This window comes from Pelophylax lessonae, assembly GCF_965119305.1.
Source record: "Pelophylax lessonae genome assembly, chromosome: 3".
NCBI lineage: Eukaryota > Metazoa > Chordata > Amphibia > Anura > Ranidae > Pelophylax > Pelophylax lessonae.
In genome coordinates, this window is record NC_138770.1 from 644,844,432 (window position 1) to 644,867,269 (window position 22,838).

Sequence of the window (22,838 nt, forward strand, 5' to 3'; positions counted from 1 at the left end):
CAATTGACCCTCCCTTTTAGATTGTAAGCTCTAACGAGCAGGGCCCTCTGATTCCTTTTGTTCCAAATTGTATTGTAACTGTAATGTCTGCCTTCATTTTGTTAAGCGCTGCGCAAACTGTTGGCGCTATATAAATCCTGTATAATAATAATAATAATAAATGCCCACTTGGTTTGGAAAGCCATGACACTGACTCGATTCACCCCTACAGCGCTGCAGGGGGGACTGAACTAGTCATCCCACTGGTAACAGCGACTCCAGCTGCAACTGCAGGAGCGGCAACAGGAGCAGCACCAGGTGCAAAAACAGGAGGAACCGCCGGCCTAGCAGCACCAGGAGCGGGGTGTGCTGTGCATGCAACATCTGCAACGTCTGAGTGAACTGAACCAAAAGGTGATCTTGTTGATCGAGCCTGGTAACCAGCATGGCGAGTGTAGGAGCACCTACATCGTCAGGATTCATGGCCCTTGTGTACTGTCAGGGTGCCAGGAAACCAGACTACACAGGGATTCAGGTAAAATAAAGCAGTTTATTGGAGCACAGAAAGATTGAGGAAGTGGGAGCAGGAACAAGCTGGGGTCGAGTCCAGAAGCGGGTAGTCTGCCGATGCGGGGTTGTCTGCCGATGTGGGGTCGAGAGCCAGGAGAGTCATCAGCCAAGTCAGGTCATAGATGGAGGAACACAGAGAACAGAAGACTGCTAGCAGAGATGCACCTTGGAGCACAAACGCAAGGGCAATGACTGCAACCCATCAGGTGATAGATATAGTCAGGTGTGCAGCATCATCACTGCGTGACATCCAGGCAGCAGGCAAGTGATGATGCAATCAGAGTCTATAAGAGGCAGCAGTCTGCACATGTCCAAGATGGCTGCCAACAGGAAGGGAAGGTAAGACCTTGACAGTTGCCTTCCCTGTGTCCCAGGCCAAAACATCCTAAGGAAATTGCCTTGCATACCTTGGATGTGGCTCAGACAATTGGGGTGTACCTGGCAGCTACGGAGTCTTTAAGGAAGTCAGGCTCACTATTTGTGTGCACGGACCTCGGAAGGGGTTGTCTGCTGCAAATTTTTGCTGTTCTGCTGCAACCATTTCCAGATAGATCAGACAGACGGTGGTTCAAGCCAATTCAATTAAGGGTCAGGTTCCTCCTTTCCCTGTTACAGCAAACTCTACTAGGGCACTTAGTGCCTCCTGGGCCTTCCGTCATCAGGCATTAGTGATGCAGGTTTGCAAGGCGGCTACCTGGTCATCCGTGCACACCTTTACAAAATTTTGTAAAGTGGATGTGTTGGCATCTGCTGATGCTTTCTTTGGCCGCTAGGTTTTTCAGACTGCTGTTTAGAGAACCTGGTCCTCTTTGGGGGTGTATAGTTTTTTTTAGGTGAGCTCTAGTTGTTCTTGGTTGAGCTCCATGTTACCTGGTTGGTTATAGTTTAGCCTTGGGGAATTTTCGTCTGCTGTTCCCACCCTCATGTTTAACCGGTTCCCTACCAGCCGCTGCAGTTATACTGCAGCAGGCTGGCTCCTACAGGCAAATCACTGTACATGTATGACGCTCGCCTGAAGGCCGCTAGGGGGCGAGTGCGCGCTCCCGCCCCCGCTCGTTCATGGAGAAGCTGACGCATGTGTCAGGCGGCTCTGATTGCGGTGTGATACTGGCGATCTCTCCCCGCTGAGGGAGAAGGATGGTCGGCTGATGTAAAAACCCCATCCGTCCTTCTCCCTGCAATGATCACAGAGACTATGTGATCCTGCTATATAGGTTCGCATATCTATGTGATCATTTCACAAGCCCAACCCCCCCACAGTTAGAATCACTCCCCTAGGCTTACATTTAACCCCTTGATCACCCACAGTGTTAACCCCTTCCCTGCCAATGTCATTATTACAGTAACAGCGCATATTTTTAGCACTGATTACTGTAGTAATGGTACCCCCAAAAGTGTCAAAAATGTCAGTTAGGGGTCTGATCTGACCGCCGCAATGTCGCAGTCCCGCAAAAAAACGCAGATAAAAAAAATGACATAAATCTTTCCTGTAGTTAGTGGACGCAATAACTTTTGCGCAAACCAATCAAAATACGCTTATTGCAATTTTTTTTAACAAAAATATGTAGCAGAAAACAAATTGGCCTAAAATGTTAAAAATTTAGATTTTTTTTGAGAATGTCATATAAAAGAACGTGAAAAATATTGTTTTTTTTTTTTTCAAAATTGTGGCTTGTTTTTTGTTTGTAGCGCAAAAAATAAAAAAGCGCACAGGTGATCAAATACCACCAAAAGAAAGCTCTATTTGTGGGAAAAAAAAGTACGTCAATTTCATTTGGGTACAGCGTCGCACGACCGCACAATTGTCCATATTGCAAAATAGGGCCTGGTCAGGAAGGGGGCAAACCCTTAACCACTTGCCGACTGCCTAACGCCGATCTACGTCGGCAGACAGCCCCTCACAGGCAAAGCGACGTAGGTCTACGTCGCTAGCCTGTGAGGGTCTAGGGAGCGAGCGCGCACCTCCGGAGGCGCGCTCTCGCTCCCGCGCGGTCACGCACCCCCCCGCGCGTGCGATCGTCGGGGGAGAGGGAGAAAGTCAGGCGGCTTGTGTAAACAAGCTGCTTGTCATTCTCCCCTGTGTATGAAGGATGATCATACGGTTCTACTATGTAGAACCGTTGATCACTGTTCATACATCTGAAGCCACAGCCAATCACAGTAGAAAGCACGCCCCTAGGGACACACATAGCCCCTCCCTTTCAAAAAAGTTAACCCCTTCACTGCCAGTGTATTTTTACAGTAACAGTGCATATGTATAGCACTGATTACTGTAGAAATGTCACTGGTAACCCCAAAAGGGTCAAAAATGTCAGTCAAGGGTCCGATCTGTTCGCCGCAATGTCGCAGTACCGCAAAAAAATTGCAGATCGCCGCCATTACGCGTTAAAAAAAAACAACAAAAATGACAAAAATCTTTCCCTTTGTTAGTTAATGCGATAACTTTTGCGCAAACCAATCAAAATACGCTTTTTGCGATTTTTTTTTACCAAACATAGGTAGCATAAAACAAATTGGCCGAAAATGTTAAAAAATTTTGATTTTTACATTTTTTTGGGGGGGAATTTCATATAAAAAATGTGAAAAATATTGCTATTTTTGCAAAATTTACGCTCTTTTTTTGTTTATAGCACATGATCAAAAAATCGCACAGGTGACCAAATACCACCAAAAGAAAGCTCTGTTTGTGGGAAAAAAAGGATGCCAAATTCAATTAGATACAGCGTCTCACGACCGCGCAATTGTCCGTTAAAGTCACGCAGTGCCGAATCGCAAAATACCCCCTGGTCAGGAAGGGGGTAAAATCTTCCGGGGCTTAAGTGGTTAAGGGGGCTAAAGTGGTTAACCACTTCTGGACCGGAAGAATTTGCCTCCTTAAAAACCAGGCCATTTTTTGCGATTTGGCACTGTGTTATTTTAACGGATAATTGCGCGGTCGTGCAATGCTGCACCTAGATAAAATTGATGTCCTTTTTTTCCCACAAATAGAGCTTTCTTTTGGTGGTATTTGATTAAATTTTTATTTATTGCACTATAAACAAAAAAAGAGCGACAATTCTGAAAAAAAAAAACCAATATTTTTCACTTTCTGCTATATAACATTCCCAAAAGAAAAAAAAATTAAATCAAATTTGTATTTTGCTACATATTTTTGGTATAAAAAAATCCCAATAAGCGTATTTTGATTGGTTTGCGCAAAAGTTATCGTGTCTACAAACTAGGAAAAAAATGTATGTAATTTTTATTCATTTAATTTTTTTCTACTAGTAGTGGCGGCGATCTGTGATTTTTAGCGAGACTGCGACATTGCGGCGGACAGATTGGACCCTTTACTGACATTTTTGACACTTTTGGGGGGACCAGTGACATTACTACAGTAATCAGTGCTAAATATATGCCCTAGTACTGTAATAATGACACTGGCAGGGAAGGGGTTAATCCAGGGGTGATCAAAGGGTTAAGTGTGAGCCTAGGGGAATATTTTCTAACTGTATGGGGGAGGGACTTATAAAATCAACACAGAGACCTGTGATCCTAAATAGGAGGATCACAGGCACTCTGTGTTCATTGCAGAGAGAACAACGGTCTGCTATGTTTACAACTCTTCTCTCTTCACAGGGAGCGATCACAGGTGTCTGGCGGCAATCGCGGCCAACGGCTCCATGGATTGGCTTCCCTGCTGCCTAATTGGGGTGGGCATGCACCTCCAGTGGCGCGTGCACGCCCCCAGGAGCACTTCCGCGGACTGCCGTACAGGTACGACATTTCATGCAGCCGAACCAGCCTGCTGCAGTATATTTTTGGCAGGCGGTCAGCAAGTGGTTAACACTGCTTTGGGACCGTTTTGCAGGCTGCCATTTTGAAGACCTGGTCCTCTTTGAGGGTGTATTGTTTTTTTCAGGTGAGCTCTAGTTGTTCTTTTTTGAGCTTCGTTAGCTGGTTGGCTATGGTTTAGCCTTGGGGAATTTTTGTCTGCTGTTCCCACCCTCATGTTTATCCCTGCTTTGGGACGTCCCAATGGTTAAGAAGAATCAGGAGCTGTGTCCAACAATGAACAATAGAGAAAATGGGATTTTTGTCTTACCATAAAATCCATTTCTCTGATATTCATTGATGGACACAGCACCCACCCCTCTGTTTGATTTCTTCTGACACTGCTTGTAACAAAACTGAATGCCTACAGCTGAGATTGGTAGTATAGCCCCTGGGACTGCCCATAGGCGTAGTCAAGCTTTTTTTCTGCCTAGTGTCCTACTCCTGTAGGAGGCAGTATAACCCAATGGTTAAGAAGAACAGGAGCTGTGTCCATCAATGAACATCAGAGAATTGGACTTTACGGTAAGACAAAAATCCAACTTTTTATGCACTTTTCGTGTAAATCTATGATTAAAAAAATGGGTACCCGGGGGCGTGGCCTGGAGCGGCATGCAGTAGGACGCACATGGGAGGAGCTCCATCGGCTGTTACTCCTTCCTCTGAATATCCTGCACCCCAACATCCTTGACTGCCTCCCCTGTGCCTCCGGACTCCCCTGGATACCCCGCATCATGTCGCCATCCAAGAAATCGGCGGACGCGGCTGCCAAACTGGACAAATTCCGCCGCATGGATAAGGAGTCCCTGTCCCAAAATGGCGCCACGGTGGGAGCGGAGGTAAGCTCGGCGGGAGCCGAGACAGCGAGGGTCCTTGAAGCCATCTCACAGTGCCAGGCTTCCCTCACCTCCAAAATAGAGGAGGTGAAGATAGATATATCCTTGGTCCTCCAGGACCTTCAGAAATTAAGGGAGAGAGTCACAGACGCAGAGCAGAGGATTAGTGGTGTTGAGGACTCACTGCCCCCCTTACAGCATGCCTCAGACAATCTCCAGCTACAAGTTAATCCGCTTCTGTTAAAGCAGGATGATATGGAGAACAGGCTGAGGAGATACAATATCAGACTGATAGGCCTGCCTGAGAGAGCTGAAGGGTCTCATCCATCAGACTTTTTGGAACAACTGTTGATTGACACATATGGCCATGAAGCTTTCTCCCCCACTTTTGTGGTAGAGAGGGCACACCGCCTCTCTGGCAGACCCCCCCCCCCCCGCACCTTTATAGCCAAGCTCCTCAACTTCAGAGACAGGGACACAATCCTCAAGCTAACCAGAGAAGAGGGCGGGCAACATCCCCTTTGGCAATGGGAGACTTGCTATCTTCCCTGATTTCTCGGCTGAAGTCCAGGAAAAACGCAAAATCTTCCTTGAGGCTAAACGCAGACTCCGAATAAAGCACATCAATTGTGCCATGCTGTTTCCTGCCCGCCTTCGTGGAGAAGGTGAAGATAGAGTGCACTTTTTTGAAGACCCTGAGGTTTTTTCAAGCCCGCACAGGTTGGAGTGTGTGCAGGGCGAGGTGGGTGGGTGCGCTGTCTTTATTGTTACAGTATATTGGTTGTTTTTTTCTTTTCTATGGATATCTGCAATGTATTGACACATCTGTAGTGCTTGTACTCTTCTTTACTTCTAGGAATACAGTCGATTTATATGTGAATGTATGCTATGCTGCCATAGAGTCGGGTGGTGATAATGTGGGTCGAACGGAACCCCTGGAACTCCTGTACACTATGCTGCCTGTCTCCCCTAATGGCATGCCTTAAATTCTTAACGGGGAATGTCCACGGCCTTAGGGACAAGGTCAAACGCTCAGCAGTGTTTGATGTGCTTAAGCGCCACAGGGCGGATGTTGTAGTGCTGTTGGAGACCCATCTGGATGGCACTCTACAGCAGGCGCTGCGGCGCCCGTGGATAGGCTGGACGTTCCACTACATGTTTACCTCTCACTCTCGGGGAGTGGCGGTATTGATTGCAAAATCTGTACACTTTGAGCTCCGGGGATCCCTAGTAGACCCCATTGGCAGGTTTGTGTTTTTGGAGGTACTATTGTATGGTGATCCTTACCTGCTCATGGCATTCTATGTCCCCCCCCTTCTCTTCAGCAATCCTCCTCGAGGGGCTGGACTTCATGATGTTGCATCCCCGCACCCCTGTGATATGGCTGGGAGACTTCAACAACACCCTGAACCCCAGCATGGATAGATTACACGTTTCCGGGGCTGTTCAATTTCAACCCACAACTACTAGGTTTACCCGCCTGATGGCGGAATTTAACCTACTAGACTCTTGGAGAGTTAAGTACCCCTCTCTTAAGGCCTACTTCTGCTACTCCTCCACCCATTGCTCTATGTCCCATATCGATCTCATCCTTATCTCCCCCTCCCTACTCCCTAGACTACTGGACGCTGGCTTTCATGCCCGTAGCCTTTCTGACCACAGACCCTATTGGATATCTGTCAGCCTCCAGAGTGACCGAGCCAGGCCAGCCTGGCGACTGAACCCTTTTTGTCTCTCTCTTATTCCAGAGGAGAGGAACTTGGCTGATGACTAGCAGCAATTTTTTGCTGATAATGATGACTCGGCTTCCCCTCTGGTGGTCTGGGAGACTGAGACTTTCAAATTGCATGCCAGGGCGGCCCTGACCTCCACCATTAATTCCGTCAAGTCTGAATCCACGCGGGCATATGTACAGGCCACGCAGGCCTTGGCCACAGCGGAGGAGGCCTTCATGGCTGATTCGATGTCCCCTGGGGCGGACCAACTCAGACTCCTCACTAGAGTGGTGGAACAACTAGATTATGAGAAGGCGCGTAGAGCCCTCTTCTTTCAGAAACAAAAGCTGTACGAACATGGTGAGCGAGCGAGTAAGCTCTTGGCCTATTTAGTTCACAGTAATGACAGGCCTCCGGTAGTAATCACCCTACACCCCGCTGGCGGTACCCCTATTTCGGATCCTGGTCGGGTGTCGGAGTGTTTTCGAGACTTCTTCCACGACTTATATACCTCCACCGCTCCGGGTGACGACTCCCCAATCATTCCCTACTTGTCCCAGACGTACTCCCACAATTGACTGAGGACCAACTGGGGCAGTTGGAAGCCCCCTTGATGCAGGAGGAGATAGTAGAGGCTATAGCCAAATTTCCTAGGTCTAAGTCACCGGGGTTAGATGGACTACCTATTGAATTCTACTCCACATACTCTGACGTCCTAGTACCACATCTTCTGACCGTGTTCGAGACTGCATTTGACACTTCCTCCTTACCCCCCTCCATGCGAGAAGCCCTCATTGTGCTTATACCCAAACCTGGCAAGGACCTCCACCTCCCAGCCTCCTACTGTCCCATCTCCCTCCTACAGGTGGATGTTAAGATCCTGGCCAAAGTGCTTTCGATCCGACTCAACAAAGTCATACTGTCATTGATTCATCTGGATCAGTCGGGTTTCATGCCTGGTAGGAACACCTCATTCAATCTGAGGCGCCTGTTTGACCTTCCTAACCATATGTTTTTTAGGTACCTACAAGTCCGCCATGCTTTCTCCTCCCAATTCCCCCTACCTGCTTCCATGGTACTAGCCTACGCCATTAAAACTAAGTGGGAGGGGGACGTGGGACCTGTGGAGGACGAAGAGTGGAAGGATGCCCTTGACAACTGCAAGTTGGTTTCCCTGAAGTTGTCGGATCGCTTGACCCAGCTGTTTATACTCCACAGGGCCTACTTGACGCGACGACCAAATATCGCAGTGATACCTCGGACATATGCCCCGTGTGAGGGAGGGAGTCGGGTACATTCTACCACCTCCTTTGGAGTTGCCCCATATTGCAGGGATTCTGTAAGCAGGTGGTAGGGTTTCTCCTTGACACCATGGGCTCTCCTTTAACACTGGCCCCGAAACCTTGCTTGCTCGGAATATTTCCGGATGTCAGTGTGGATAAATTCACCACCCAGTTTTTGCATGAGACTTTGTTTCTCACCAGGAAGTGTGTCACACGACAATGGATGTTAGCGTACCCCCCCCCCCCCCCCCATCCTTTCATGACTGGCTTAAGGAAGTCAACAATACCTTGCCCTATAAAAAACTGATATATACTCACCGCGGCTGTCCATCCAAGTACAACAAGATCTGGGATAGATGGGTGCAGGCCCCAGAGACGTGTGTCTAGAACTGCAATTTGATTCATCACGTTGTTTTCCTTGCATGGTATTTACACCGCTGTTACCCTAGAGTATCGGTACCTATGACCGATTGCAAGCATGTTTGGTGCGCTGCCTTTGCCCTATGTGTACTGGGGTCGTCTCTCCTAGCCTTCTCCGCCATGGATGCGAAGTTACACTGTACCCTGCCACCCTTGTTGTTGTATATGACCTGCTGTATTCCGAAGATATGCTGTTACTTTATATTGTTTTCTTCTACAAGTACTCACGTACCTTGTAAATGTGTTTATTTTTCTCAATAAAGACTTTTGTTTGATTTAAAAAAAAAAATGGGTACCCACATCCTAGATTGCACTTAGGAATACAAAAAAAGGGGAGGGGCTTGAGGATTTTCTTGGTACCATTAGACACATAGAAGACCATTTAAAATCAAAGTAATTTTATTACAAAAATATACAAAGTGAGAAAATGTTTACACAAAATAGGGATATCTTTAAAAAGTTACACCCATTACAGTGGCTCAACTGTGCTTTCTATGTTGTATCCAATGAGTACAGATGGTAATATGTACAAAGGAATGCACAGTTAGCCAATATTCAACATGCTTCGCAGTTGCCCGCTTCTTCAGGAATTTCAGGGATGGGGAGAGAAAAAAATTTATATTTTTCTTTGTTATAGAAAAATTTCTCTCCCCATCCCTAAACTCCTAAAGAAGAAGCGGGCAACCGCTAAACATGTTGAGTATTGGCTAACTGTGCATTCATTTGTATACATTACCATCTTGGACTCATTGGATACAACATAGAAAGCACAGTTGAGCCACTGCAATGGGTGTAACTTTTTAATAAAATCCCTATTTTGTGTAAACATTTTGTCACTTTGTATATTTTTGTAATAAAATAATTTGATTATAAAGGGTCTGAAATGTGTCTAATGGTACCAGGAAAATCCTCAAGCCCCATCCTTCCTACCTTGATTTTCATTTTCTGTATTTCGACAACGTTAAATAAAGGATTAATAAAAAAAAATACAATTGACTAAAACTATTGTATTTTCTATTTAACAAGTTAAAATCACTAGCTTAAGATGATTACTTACCTAGACAGATTGAGTCGTTGAACTTGAATCCTGGTTTGCAGATGCACATGTAAGACCCAGGAGTGTTAACACAAATGGTTTTATCATCTTTGCATACATCAGTTATGCATTCATCAGTGTCTACACATGCCACTCCACTGCCTTGATAGCCAACGTCACATACACACTTGTATCCATGGCCCGTGTTATGACAAAGGCCCTTGGGGTGGCAAGATGGCATGCAGGCAGAGCTTGGAGGAACACAACTGCCGTTGATTGCAAGTGTTCCGTTCAGACAAGAACAAACATAAGCACCAACAGAGTTTATGCAGACTGTTTCGTTGATGCAGGTATTGTTTAATGAACATTCATTTAGGTCTTCACATTGAAAGCCATCTCCAGCAAAGCCTTGCAAACACTGACAATTGTAAGTCCCTGGGAAATTCGAGCAAATAGCATTTTGATGGCAGGTAAGTGCATTCTTGCATTCATTTATATCAGTACAGTTAAAACCATTTCCTTCATATCCTTTGTTACAAGTGCAATCATATGAACCAAAAGTATTAGTGCAGGCAGCTTGTGAGTGGCAAGGGTTGCTTTGGCACTCATCAATGTCATTACAGCTAAGTCCATTGTTATTGGTGAAGCCAGATTTACATTGGCAATAGAAGGAACCAAACGTATTAAAGCACTGCGCGTTAAGTGGACAGATTCCATTTACAGTCTTGCATTCGTCAATATCTTGGCACAAGGTATTGTTGATAGACTGGAATCCAGTGGCACACTGGCATCGATAAGAGCCGGGGGAATTTAGGCAAGTGGCCCCATACAAGCAGTTCCCATTATTAACTGCACACTCATCTATGTCTTGGCACTGTTTCACCCCATCGCCCGAGTACCCGCTAGCACAGGAGCAGCTGAAGGCACCCAGTAAGTTACTGCATTGTGCATTGGCGTGACAGCCTCCATTGTTTTGAGCACATTCATTGATATCTGTACAAGTTAACCCATCCCCTACAAACCCATTTTTGCATGAACAGGTAAAGCCTCCTTGGTAATTCTGACAAGATGCGTAAGGACTGCAACGCCCAATTTTGCATTCATCAATGTCAACACATTTAGTTTGGTTCAGAGTGAAGCCTGAAGCACATTGACACCAATAGGAGCCTTCTGTATTGCGACATGTGGACTCCACAGGACAGATACCATCTTGAAAGCATTCGTCAATGTCAGAGCAGACAAAGCCATTGCCTGTAAAACCATTTCGGCACATGCAGTTAAAACTACCGAGAAAATTGGCACAGTTGGCTTGAGCATGGCATTTGTTTTCTGTAAGGCATTCGTTTATATCGACACAGGTCAAGCCATTCCCATTAAATCCTTCTTTACAGGTGCAGCTGTAGGACCCCGGGGAATTGGTGCAAGTGGAAAATGGGCTGCAGATCTTATCGGCACATTCGTCAATATCCACACATTTGTTGTCTGTATTCTGGTAGCCAGAAGAACAGGTGCATTGGTAAGAGCCAGGTAAGTTTTTACACCCGCTGAATCCAAAGGCCCTAGAGCAAAGCCCAGGGGCCTCTGCGCATTCATCTATGTCCAGACACAAGTAGTTGCCATTCCCTTTGTAACCAGCATTGCAAGTACACACATAAGATCCAGGACTGTTGGTACAAGTAGCATTCCAATGGCATAAATTAACCCTTCTACACTCATCTACATCAGTGCAATTGACACCGTTACCTGTGAATCCAGTTTTACACTGGCAGGTCCTATCTCCAGGGGTGTTAATGCAAGTTGCATCAGCATGGCACCCACCATTGGCGGTGGCACACTCATTAATGTCAGTACAATTAAATCCATCTCCGGTGTATCCATTTCTACAGAGGCAGCTGTAGCCACCGATAGTGTTCACACACGTGGCTTGCTGGTGGCACCGATGTAGTGAGGTGGTGCATTCGTTAACGTCCACACATGTTTCTCCATTGCCGGAATATCCAGTTTTGCAGATACAGAAGTATTCTCCAGAGGCTGTGCCCATGCACTCAGCGTCCTTATGGCATTGGAGACCTCTTGATGTGCACATGTTGCTCTCTGAAACAGAGAAGAGATTAACCACTCAAATATTGAAATATTATTTTTTGTCTTACCTGATAAAAATAAAGTGCATGTAAAGCCAAAACTTTGTTCAAGCTTTTTTTAAGCTTTGGATAAATTAGTGAATAGGTAAGTCCCCTGTCAATTTTTATCTGTGTTGGTGTCAATGTCCCGTCAGGACATGTTCTTTACCTTTTTGGCCCCAGAGACAAAGAAGGAACTAAAATGGAACTAAACTCTAAAAAAAAGGAAGTTCATTTTGCTTTGACACAAAGTAATGAAGAAGAAGGTGACACAAATGGGGGACAGTAATGAAGGAGAAGGTGACACAAGTGGGGGACAATAATGAAGAAGGTGACACAAGTGGGGGACAGTAATGAAGAAGGTAACACAAGTGGAGGACAGTAATGAAAAAGAAAGGTGACACAAATTGGGAACAGTAATGAAGGAGAAGGTGACACAAGTGAGGAAGAGTAATAAGAAGAAGGTGACACAAGTGGGGGACAGTAGTGAAGAAGAAGGTTACACAAGGGGGGGGCAGTAGTGAAGAAGGTGACACAAGTGGGGGACAGTAATGAAGAAGGTAACACAAGTGGAGGACAGTAATGAAAAATAAAGGTGACACACGTGGGGGACAGTAATGAAGAAGAAGAAGGTGACACAAGTGGGGGACAGTAATGAAAAAGAAAGGTGAAACAAGTGGGGGGCAGTAATGAAGAAGAAGTTGACACAAGTGGGGGACAGTTATGAAGAAGAAGAAGGTTGCACAAGTGGGGGACAGTAATGAAGAAGAAGAAGGTGACACAAGTAGGGGACAGTAATGAAGAAGGTAACACAAGTGGAGGACAGTAATAAAAAAAAAGGTGACACACGTGGGGGACAGTAATGAAGAAGAAGAAGGTGACACAAGTGGGGGACAGTAATGAAGAAGAAGAAGAAAGTGACACAAGTGGGGGACAGTAATGAAAAAGAAAGGTGACACAAGTGGGGGACAGTAATGAAGAAGAAGGTGACACAAGTGGGGGACAGTTATGAAGAAGAAGAAGGTTACACAAGTGGGGGACAGTAATGAAGAAGAAGAAGAAGGTTGCACAAGTGGGGGACAGTAATGAAGAAGAAGAAGGTTACACAAGTGGGGGACAGTAATGAAGAAGGTGACACAAGTGGGGGACAGTAATGAAGAAGGTGACACAAGTGGGGGACAGTAATGAAAAAAGAATGGTGACACAAATGAGGGACAGTAATGAAGGAGAAGGTGACAAGTGGGGTACAGTAATGAAGAAGAAAAAGGTGACACAAGTGGGGGATAGTATTGAAAAAGAAAGGTGACACAAGTGGAGGACAGTAATGAAGCTGATAAGTGAGAGGATATGAAGGTGACACAGGGGAACAGTGAGGGATTAGTAATAAAGAAGAATATGACATCATTATTATCATATTTTTTGGGGCGGCGATAATATCTAATCTGTAATGATAAATATCTAATATGTAATCATCGAATCTAGAATGAAAAATGTGCTACTGTTTTAAACAAGGCTAGAACTGTATGATATGGTAAATACAGTTCTGTAAGCAACACCTTATTTTCTGGCCGTGCCCCTCCCGAAACTAGACTCTGGATCCGCCCCTGCGTCTGCTTCCATTCCAGTTGGCCAGAATGAAGTGTACCTGGTTTGTTTTGTTTCGATTCGTTTTTTAAATCTTTTTGTTTAATTAAATTTGTTTATTTTTTTTCCGGAATTCGATTTGTTTCTTCGTTTTTTATTCAGCATTCAAATTCGAATTGGCATAAAAATTCGAATTTGTTTTATTTTAAATTTGAATTTCAGGAGACGGTTATATTCTTTATATTTTTTTATTCTATTATATTCTATTGTTTTTTTCTATTCAATTCTTTTGTATTCTATTTTCTTATTTTCTTTTTTTTTCTATTATATTCAAGGTCTTTTGAGGTATTCTTTTCAATTTTTCTCCAGAGACCTTGTGTTCCTTCCTTTGATTGGCTGAACTGGAGATTTTGGTGCCATCTGCCCACCTCTGCACCTCGGTCAATCAGAGGAAGCCATGCATTAATTGCTAAAAATAAAAGGCTTCTTATGAATGGCTACGCAGCATTCAGCCTGACTCATTTTTTGTTCCGGGAATGGGATGGGAAGCCCTGGCTGTACCACTGCTGGAACACAGCTCTGTATACTGTATGTAGCTGATGCTACATTTAGTTATGCAGCACTAACAGCGGGTGCATATATTAGTAAAGGAAATATTTATTTTTGGCCATCTTGGCCCAAATTAATTATTTAAAATGATAGCAAAGCTGGAGTTAGGATTTAAAAGCAACACACCTGCTTGGCAACACCCCACAATGCAGAGCAATGCAGCATGTATGGGAGAAAAGTAGTGTAAATACGACTTTAAGTCCATTGCGGTGTATTTTCAGCCCATTCAAATGAATTAGCTGGCTTAACACAACGCATGTTAACTCGTGATATACCGCCAATGCTTTGGACTGGATTGCTCCAATTTGGTAATAGAGTTTAAAAATGAGCGAATTCCCACCGAATGGGTAAACATAATAGAAATGAAAGGAGCCAGAAATTCTTATGTAGCCAACTGACAGGAATTACAGGGGTATAAATCACAAAATTATTTTGTCCTTACGTGCAAAGACATAATTGGCGGTCACCCACAGCCATGTCAGCAGAAATAATGAATACCTGAAAGAAAAAAGAGAAAGGTTTCTATGATATTGCAGTTATACGCAGCATAGGAGCACAGATGAAAGGAATCTTTTTACTTTAATACTTAGTGGCAAGTGTATCAATTTCTTATTCTTATGACAAATAAAAGGAAGCTTCGGAAGTAAGCCTTCAATCGCCTGCTCAGTAACAATATAAAACTGGGACATTTACAATACAAAGCATTCATTAAGAAAATATATTCATTGCCAGGGTGAGAAAGCAAGTATTTGATGTTTTATTCATAGAATTAAATACTTTCTATGGGGTATCAATTCTCAGGGATCTGATGTATGGGGTTGCCTCCAGTCAATGGCTTGTATAAGTGAGCGACCGATATCGGATTTTCGCTGCCAATACCAATACCGATATTTTGACTATTGAATATCGGTATTGGCCGATATTGGCCGATATTTTTGTACTTTTATTAATTTTTTTTTTTTTTTTACACTTGACAGGTACTGTTGTGGAGTGATCTGGCGGTCTAAAAGACCCCAAACCCCTCCTCTGCACTTAAAAGCATTCAAAACAGCCAAGTTTGCCAATGCTGTCATTTTTTTAAATCTGGCGCCGGTTTTTTACATGGAGACTCGAACAGAGCCGAATGTGGCTTTGATCGGGTCTTCTCTTCGGCGGCCGTGCAGGTAGGATGCCCGAGTCTCCCACTGGGATGGGAGACTCGGGCGAGCCACGGAAGGTGGCAGGAGGGGGGGACGTCCCCTCCCGCTCCATGTAATGACAGCCGAGCGGCTTCTTAGCCGCATTGGTTGTCATTACCAGACAGCCGACCGTCGGCTATGGACACCGGTACCGGGGTGATGCCTCTAGCTGCAGGCATCACTCCGGTACAGCACTTTCCCTAAATATCGGCAATATCGGTAACCTCAGGTGCCAATTCCGATATATCAGGGAAAGTGCAGATCGGCCATCGATATATCGGCTTTGCCGATAATCGGTCGATCCCTAGCTTGTATACAAAATGCTGCACTCCTCATTCCCCTCATTTTCATCTATAAATTCCCCACTTCTCGACCGGCCTATAGTAAAAATACGTCATTTGTTTTACGTTAAATACCGGGGTTATGGGAGCAAGTAGCTGCCATAACCCCCCCTATTTTTTTTACTATAGGCAATTCTCTTTCAGATAAAAGTGGTCACATGGGCAGATTTGCCAGTCAGGCTTACCTGACTGATTGGTGAAGCTCGGGAGAGATCCGACGCTGGTGGTAGCTGGGTATGCAGAAGAGTGAGACTCTATGCCCTTGGAGGACAGGAGCGACACCATGACGTCACTTCCGGTTCCTGGATCATAGTACTTTATTTTTTTCTATGCAAAAGTTAAATTTTTTTTTGATCTTTTCCCTTTGAAGGAAAATTGGGGTCTTTTTGAACCCAGATCTCACAATAAAGAGGACCTGTCACCCGTATTTCTATTCTATTACAAGAGATGTTTACATGAAGTGATCAAAAAAAGAAATAAAATAAAGGGACAGTGTAACAATAAAAAGTAAAATAAATAAGAAAAAAAAAAAATGAAAAGCGCCCCATCCCTCCGTGTTTGCGCGCAGAAGTGAACGCATACAAAAGTCGTGCAAGCATATAGATATATAGTTACATAGTTAGTGAGGTTGAAAAAAGATATCAGTCCATCCAGTTAACCGTACTTTGTATACCCGTTTATGTTGTGGTCTTTAAGGTGCCCATCCAATCATTTTTTTAAACTATCGATGCTCTCTGCTGATACCACTGCTTGTGGAAGAGAATTCCACACCCTTACTGCTTTGACAGTAAAGAACCCCTTACGTATTTTAAGGTTAAACCGTTTTTCCTCTAGTTTTAGTGAGTGGCCAGAGAGTTTTCTCTGAAAAGTTTGTTCCTTATGCTAGGGTCATCACCAGTACAGTATTTGTACATTGATATCATATCCCCTCTCAAGCGTCTCTTCTCCAGAGAGAAAAAGTTCAATGCTTGTAGTCTTTCCTCATAGGTGAGATCCTCCATTCCCCTAATTATTTTTGTTGCCCTTCTCTGGACTTACTCCAGTTCCAGCCCATCCTTCCTGAGGACCAGTGCCCAGAACTGGACAGAATACTCCAGATGTGGCCAGATCAGAGTCTTGTAAAGTGGCAGAATAATCTCTTTATTTCTGGAGTGAATCCCCTTTTTTATACATGCCAGTATTTCGGATTTCTTTGCTTCTAGCGGCTTGGCATTGCATGTCACTGCCAAGCCTGTTGTCCATTACTACCCCCAGGTCCTTTTCCATCTTAGATTCACCCAGAGGTTCCCCCCCATATGTAAACGATGTTCAAACCACACATGTGAGGTATCCCCTCAAACAATAAAACGAGAGCAATAATTCTAGCCCTACAACCCATAACTCTAAGCAGGAAACCTGTAAAAAAAAATGTAAATGTCGTCTATGAAGATTTTTAAATACCGTAGTTTGTCGCCAATTCATGAGCATGCGCAATTTTAAAACATGTTAGGTAGTTTTTTACTCGGTTGAAAATACATAGAGAATATACACCGGGCCTAGAGACTATGGTGTCTGTGTATGCTTGACGCACTCCGTCTGGAGACTCATCAGTATATCAGACAGCCTCTACTAGATCATGGGGAGCCACCGCAGCCAGATAGCAGTAACAATGTAAAAAAGGATGGGGGCTATAGAACAGCTCCGTGGGAACGGCTGCATTAAGGGATGCTCACACCAACTATGTTAATTTGAAAAAATCTTTATTGTAGAGCAAAAAAGACACAGTGTCTAAAATGCCCCCTGTGGGGGAACAGTGTACAAAATATAAAGGTATCAATGGTGAAAATATACAACAAACATGACAATCAACATAAAACAATGACTCACACACACCAAGCCGGCCATACATACACTCCGGAGGTACTGATCAACAGAATAACATACAGGCTGCATACGTTCCTATACGGAATCTATGGATGCTGCTCTGTTATGAGTCTGTTGGTCGGCATGCCACAATGGAAAAAATTGCACCACAAAGTGGAAACTTAGTCACTTGAACTGGATTTGACATTACGGTGTGGTACACATATTGCATATAATATATGCCTAATTGGTCAGCAAGCTACTGATAAACCAAGTCCCTGGATAAGGTTGGAATTCAGAAGTTCAAAATTCAAAAAGGGATGAAAAAATAGGAAAAACCAGTAATTTTCATTCAAAAACAATATGTGTCATTCTTGAACTCATATAGATTATGATGATATTTTTTGGGACTCTGCTGCTTCAATTGAAGTCCTCAAAAACTGGAATGCAGTTGGAGGAATGTCTGTGTGTCATTGCTGACGAGCTGGATATAATTTCAGTGCATTTAAACTGAATAGTAATAAATGACTCCTAGTGGGTGACAAAGGAAGTTCACTTTGATTATAAGGGTAACAGGATCAGGCCAACATGATCACCTTGCCACAATGAAAGTCTCTCCTTATTAAGAACCAAATACGGGAGCTAGGGGAGAGACGCAGTATTGTTTGTTAACTGCGCAGGCTCACACCACTTCAAGGCTATGTCTGGTATGATAACATAGTAATAGACATTTAGTCGACCACAGAAATATGGGCATCAACTAGTTATTTAACCCAGACCTGCCGGTGTTCACTGCCCTTTCTCTATCCCCCTTTTTGTTCCAAATCAACTGTGGCTCACCGTAAGTTCTCCAGGCTGAAAAGAGCTGCTCAAAGACGGGAGACCGCTGTGACCCCTCCGTGGGTGAAGTGAACATGAAGGCCCAAAGTTTTCGTTCCGCTATCAGCGTTCCACGAGGAGGCAGCATGTACCATACGTCGCGGACTTATTACGCCATTCACAGGAGCTGGAACGCATCAGTGGCACTTCCGGGTGTTGTGCGGCCGGCGTGTGACGTCAACGCGTTTCGCGTGCGTGACGCACGCTTCTTCAGGACGTCATTGGTTAGTACGGAAGATCAATATAAAGGGGGTAGCCTGATTGGTAAGTGCAGACAGGTGACAGCACAACAGACATTCCTCAATACTGCTTCCTATGTAATTAAAAGACCGGATGGTGTAGCACCATCTTGTGGTTAAAAACAGGTAATGCTAATTATTTCATATTAACTGGCTAGTATTGTTGTGGCTCGGGGACTTAATTTAGCATAAATGTTTAGGCAGGGTCAACAAAGGTATAGCGATATGGTGGGATTACTTTAAGCCAATTAAGTCACTTAATGCAAATTTTGCTGCTGTAATTAGGCTTCTTCATTTACTGAATAACACCGCGACTATTCCCAAGATTGACTCAAACGGATATGCTAAAAAGTACTTGAAATTAAAAATGTCTTCATAAGGAATTTGAAACGAAGTTCAGGTCAAAAACACAGGCTGGCATTTTTAGCATATACAAGAAGATGTTTTAACCATCTCATTTAGGTTGATTTATAGAAGGTAACTATATAGGTGGAATTCATTCATGAATTTATAGAGGGAAGAAAATAATTAATGATGCTATAATAAGCATCATCAAATACTATTGTAAGGACCTACAGGACTATTTTCATAGATAAAGGGAATTAGTGCCAATAATGGTATGATAAGCAAAATGGACCAGGGCATTAATAACCTAGTAACTCAATAAAGAGAAAGGGGAAGGGCCCGCATAAAGTTAGAAATATAATACATACTTCAACTTGTTTCACGGGCAACAAGAATGATGTCACGTGAAAAAGTTCGTAATCAAGTGGTCATGTTCCCTATTTTATCTATGCCATATTAGGGCTCTATTCTCCCATAGTTGGATTTTCCCAAGCTGATCTTTCCACCTATCGGGTTCCTAATTCCCTAAACAAGCCTAGTCCACCTATCCTTCAACAATACCTGGATGTTATGGTTCCAGAAAGATACGAAGACTCATTTCTGTGTTTAGGCCTAGGGGTACCAAAGTCTGGAGTCTAAATATCCAGGCCTTCTCCTCTTTTAACAGGACTTTATCAAAGTCTCCTCTCCTAGAAGATATCTTAAGAGCCCAGAAGCCTATTACTTTCAGACCTGAAGGGTCACTATTATGCTTCTCGGCAAAGTGTGTGCCGATGGGAGTATCTTCCTTGAGTCGCACACTTTTGAGGTGTTCTCCTATTCTAATGCGTAGTTGCCTTTTGGTCTTTCCTACGTACATTTTGTGGCATGGGCACGTGATGATATACAGTACCCTGGAGGTGGAACAGTTTATAAAGGACTCAATGCCATAGATGACCTTGGCTGTAGAATCAGTGTAGACCTGTGTTTTAGTTACATGGCCACAGATCTGACAGTGACCACATGGGTACATCCCCTTTAAGGGTTTCAATTCGGTAAGCCAGTTGGTTTTAGGGGTACGTGTGAACTCGGAGCGCACCAGGTGGTCATTGAGATTTGTGGCCCTTTTGGCCGTCAGAAGTGGTCGCGGACCCACTATATTTTTCAGTTGTTCATTTTTCTGCAATATATGCCAATGTGATTGAAGTATTTGTTTCACTTTATCCCAATGACACCCGTATTTGGTGATCAAACGCGGCAAATTAGGATTTTCCGACTTTGGCTTTTTTTGGGTCAGTAAACTATCTCTATCCTTGACTGCAGCTTTTTTCCTAGCTCTCCTGATCACTCGGTGTGAATATCCTCGCTCACGGAACCTTGCATATAGCTCTTTAGATTCACGAAAACTTTGGGCCTTCGTGTTCACTTCACCCACGGAGGGGTCACAGCGGTCTCCCGTCTTTGAGCAGCTCTTTTCAGCCTGGAGAACTTACGGTGAGCCACAGTTGATTTGGAACAAAAAGGGGGATAGAGAAAGGGCAGTGAACACCGGCAGGTCTGGGTTAAATAACTAGTTGATGCCCATATTTCTGTGGTCGACTAAATGTCTATTACTATGTTATCATACCAGACATAGCCTTGAAGTGGTGTGAGCCTGCGCAGTTAACAAACAATACTGCGTCTCTCCCCTAGCTCCCGTATTTGGTTCTTAATAAGGAGAGACTTTCATTGTGGCAAGGTGATCATGTTGGCCTGATCCTGTTACCCTTATAATCAAAGTGAACTTCCTTTGTCACCCACTAGGAGTCATTTATTACTATTCAGTTTAAATGCACTGAAATTATATCCAGCTCGTCAGCAATGACACACAGACATTCCTCCAACTGCATTCCAGTTTTTGAGGACTTCAATTGAAGCAGCAGAGTCCCAAAAAATATCATCATAATCTATATGAGTTCAAGAATGACACATATTGTTTTTGAATGAAAATTACTGGTTTTTCCTATTTTTTCATCCCTTTTTGAATTTTGAACTTCTGAATTCCAACCTTATCCAGGGACTTGGTTTATCAGTAGCTTGCTGACCAATTAGGCATATATTATATGCAATATGTGTACCACACCGTAATGTCAAATCCAGTTCAAGTGACTAAGTTTCCACTTTGTGGTGCAATTTTTTCCATTGTGGCATGCCGACCAACAGACTCATAACAGAGCAGCATCCATAGATTCCGTATAGGAACGTATGCAGCCTGTATGTTATTCTGTTGATCAGTACCTCCGGAGTGTATGTATGGCCGGCTTGGTGTGTGTGAGTCATTGTTTTATGTTGATTGTCATGTTTGTTGTATATTTTCACCATTGATACCTTTATATTTTGTACACTGTTCCCCCACAGGGGGCATTTTAGACACTGTGTCTTTTTTGCTCTACAATAAAGATTTTTTCAAATTAACATAGTTGGCGTGAGCATCCCTTAATGCAGCCGTTCCTACGGAGCTGTTCTATAGCCCCCATCCTTTTTTACATTGTTACTGCTATCTGGCTGCGGTGGCTCCCCATGATCTAGTAGAGGCTGTCTGATATACTGATGAGTCTCCAGACGGAGTGTGTCAAGCATACACAGACACCATAGTCTCTAGGCCCGGTGTATATTCTCTATGTATTTTCAATCGCATTTTGATCTATTAAGGATCTTCTTTCTATACACCTGCCCTTTTGAGATACCGTCTAGATTGATAGAGCAAATTTGACACACTGTCATTTTTTCATGAAATGTAGATGTATGACTTTGAGTTCATTTTGGTGATAATTGACCATGCATGGCTTTCTTGGTTAATGCTTTTCTTAGTATCTCTGGTTATATGTAGATTATTTGGTGTGGCTCTGGGGCAGGCAATAGTGGTGACATATATTAAAAAAAATTTTTCATTGATCGTTGAGCAGTATCATAGTCCAGTTCCAGCTTTGAATAACTTAAAGTATGGCATTTATGCTAGGAGAATCCCTAGATGCGGAAATCAGGGCTACCTTTGACACTACCAAAGATACGGAACCCTATGGGGATTTAAAAAATCTGTTCAGGGACCACAAGAAGTTACTTGTTAGGTCCCTCAACAGAAAATGGGATGTATTGTCCTTGGAATCGTACATAACACAAGGTATTATACCAAGAGGTTTACGAGAAAGAGTCATTCCAGCTAGGCACTTACATACAGAACGTTTTCTGGATAAGTGGAAAGCAGAATGCATTGCCCATGGTATTAGGGTCATGGCGTTAATAGTGGAGGAAGAAAAAATACAATTGGAAGAATTTCAGGAAGAAACGAAAAATATATTAGATAAATTAGAACCACATAAAGAATTGGAAGAATTCCAGAAGTTAAATGATAATCTCAAAAAAGAAATAGAGAGAACCCAAAAAAATCTAAAAAGTGTTAAGCAGTCCAAATTCCAACGAGATTTGGACGATTGGGCCCGGGGGGAAATCTTTGACCTAGCTTCCAAAAACAGACGGAATAGGTCAAGAAGAAGAGGAGGGAGCTATAGGAATAACTCTAGCTATGAATCCATGCCCTCAGGAAGTGATGATGATGATCGATCGGTCACTTTTTTAAGGGAAGGTATGGCGGAGGATCTCACTCCGCCTACCACTCCCAAAGGAATCTTGAAGAAGGGCCCCAAAAAAGGCAAAGGAGGCAAAGAAAAAGAAAGAGACAAACCAGGAGACCAAGGGAATGTCTGGGAACAACGAACCAGACCACGGAACCGACGATAACGAGTAGTTCCAATCAGTCTATCAATCAGGAAGAGGTTTTCCTTCCTCCAACTGCCAGTCCCCCTGACTCAAAAATTATTAACTTGTCCAATTTTGTACTAAATGAATTCCATATCTCCGTCCTCACTAAGGGCCTTTCTTTCTCTCCAACCTCATGCATGGATCACTTCGAGGTATATAAAGACTTGTGTCTTTACCTCAGAAAGGTCTATTACAGACTAGTGCATGAGGGTAGTGCTGTCACTCCACATAAATTACAATCAAATGCAAAAGAAGAGGAAGCCCTGTCAGCC

General features: G+C 43.7%; 1 protein-coding gene across 1 annotated transcript in view; it reads right to left on the reverse strand.

Annotated features, from left to right (window-relative positions):
- Positions 1-14,457, reverse strand: part of LOC309551659 (uncharacterized protein) — a 107,847-nt gene extending 93,390 nt beyond the window's left edge. The window contains exons 1-2 of the mRNA XM_082252338.1: positions 14,408-14,457; positions 9,674-11,746 (exon numbers count right to left, since the gene is read on the reverse strand). Coding sequence (XP_082108464.1) covers positions 9,674-11,738 — 2,065 coding nt within the window. The 5' untranslated portion in view covers positions 11,739-11,746; positions 14,408-14,457. The remainder of the gene's footprint in view (positions 1-9,673; positions 11,747-14,407) is intronic.
- Between the last annotated feature and the right edge of the window lie 8,381 nt (positions 14,458-22,838).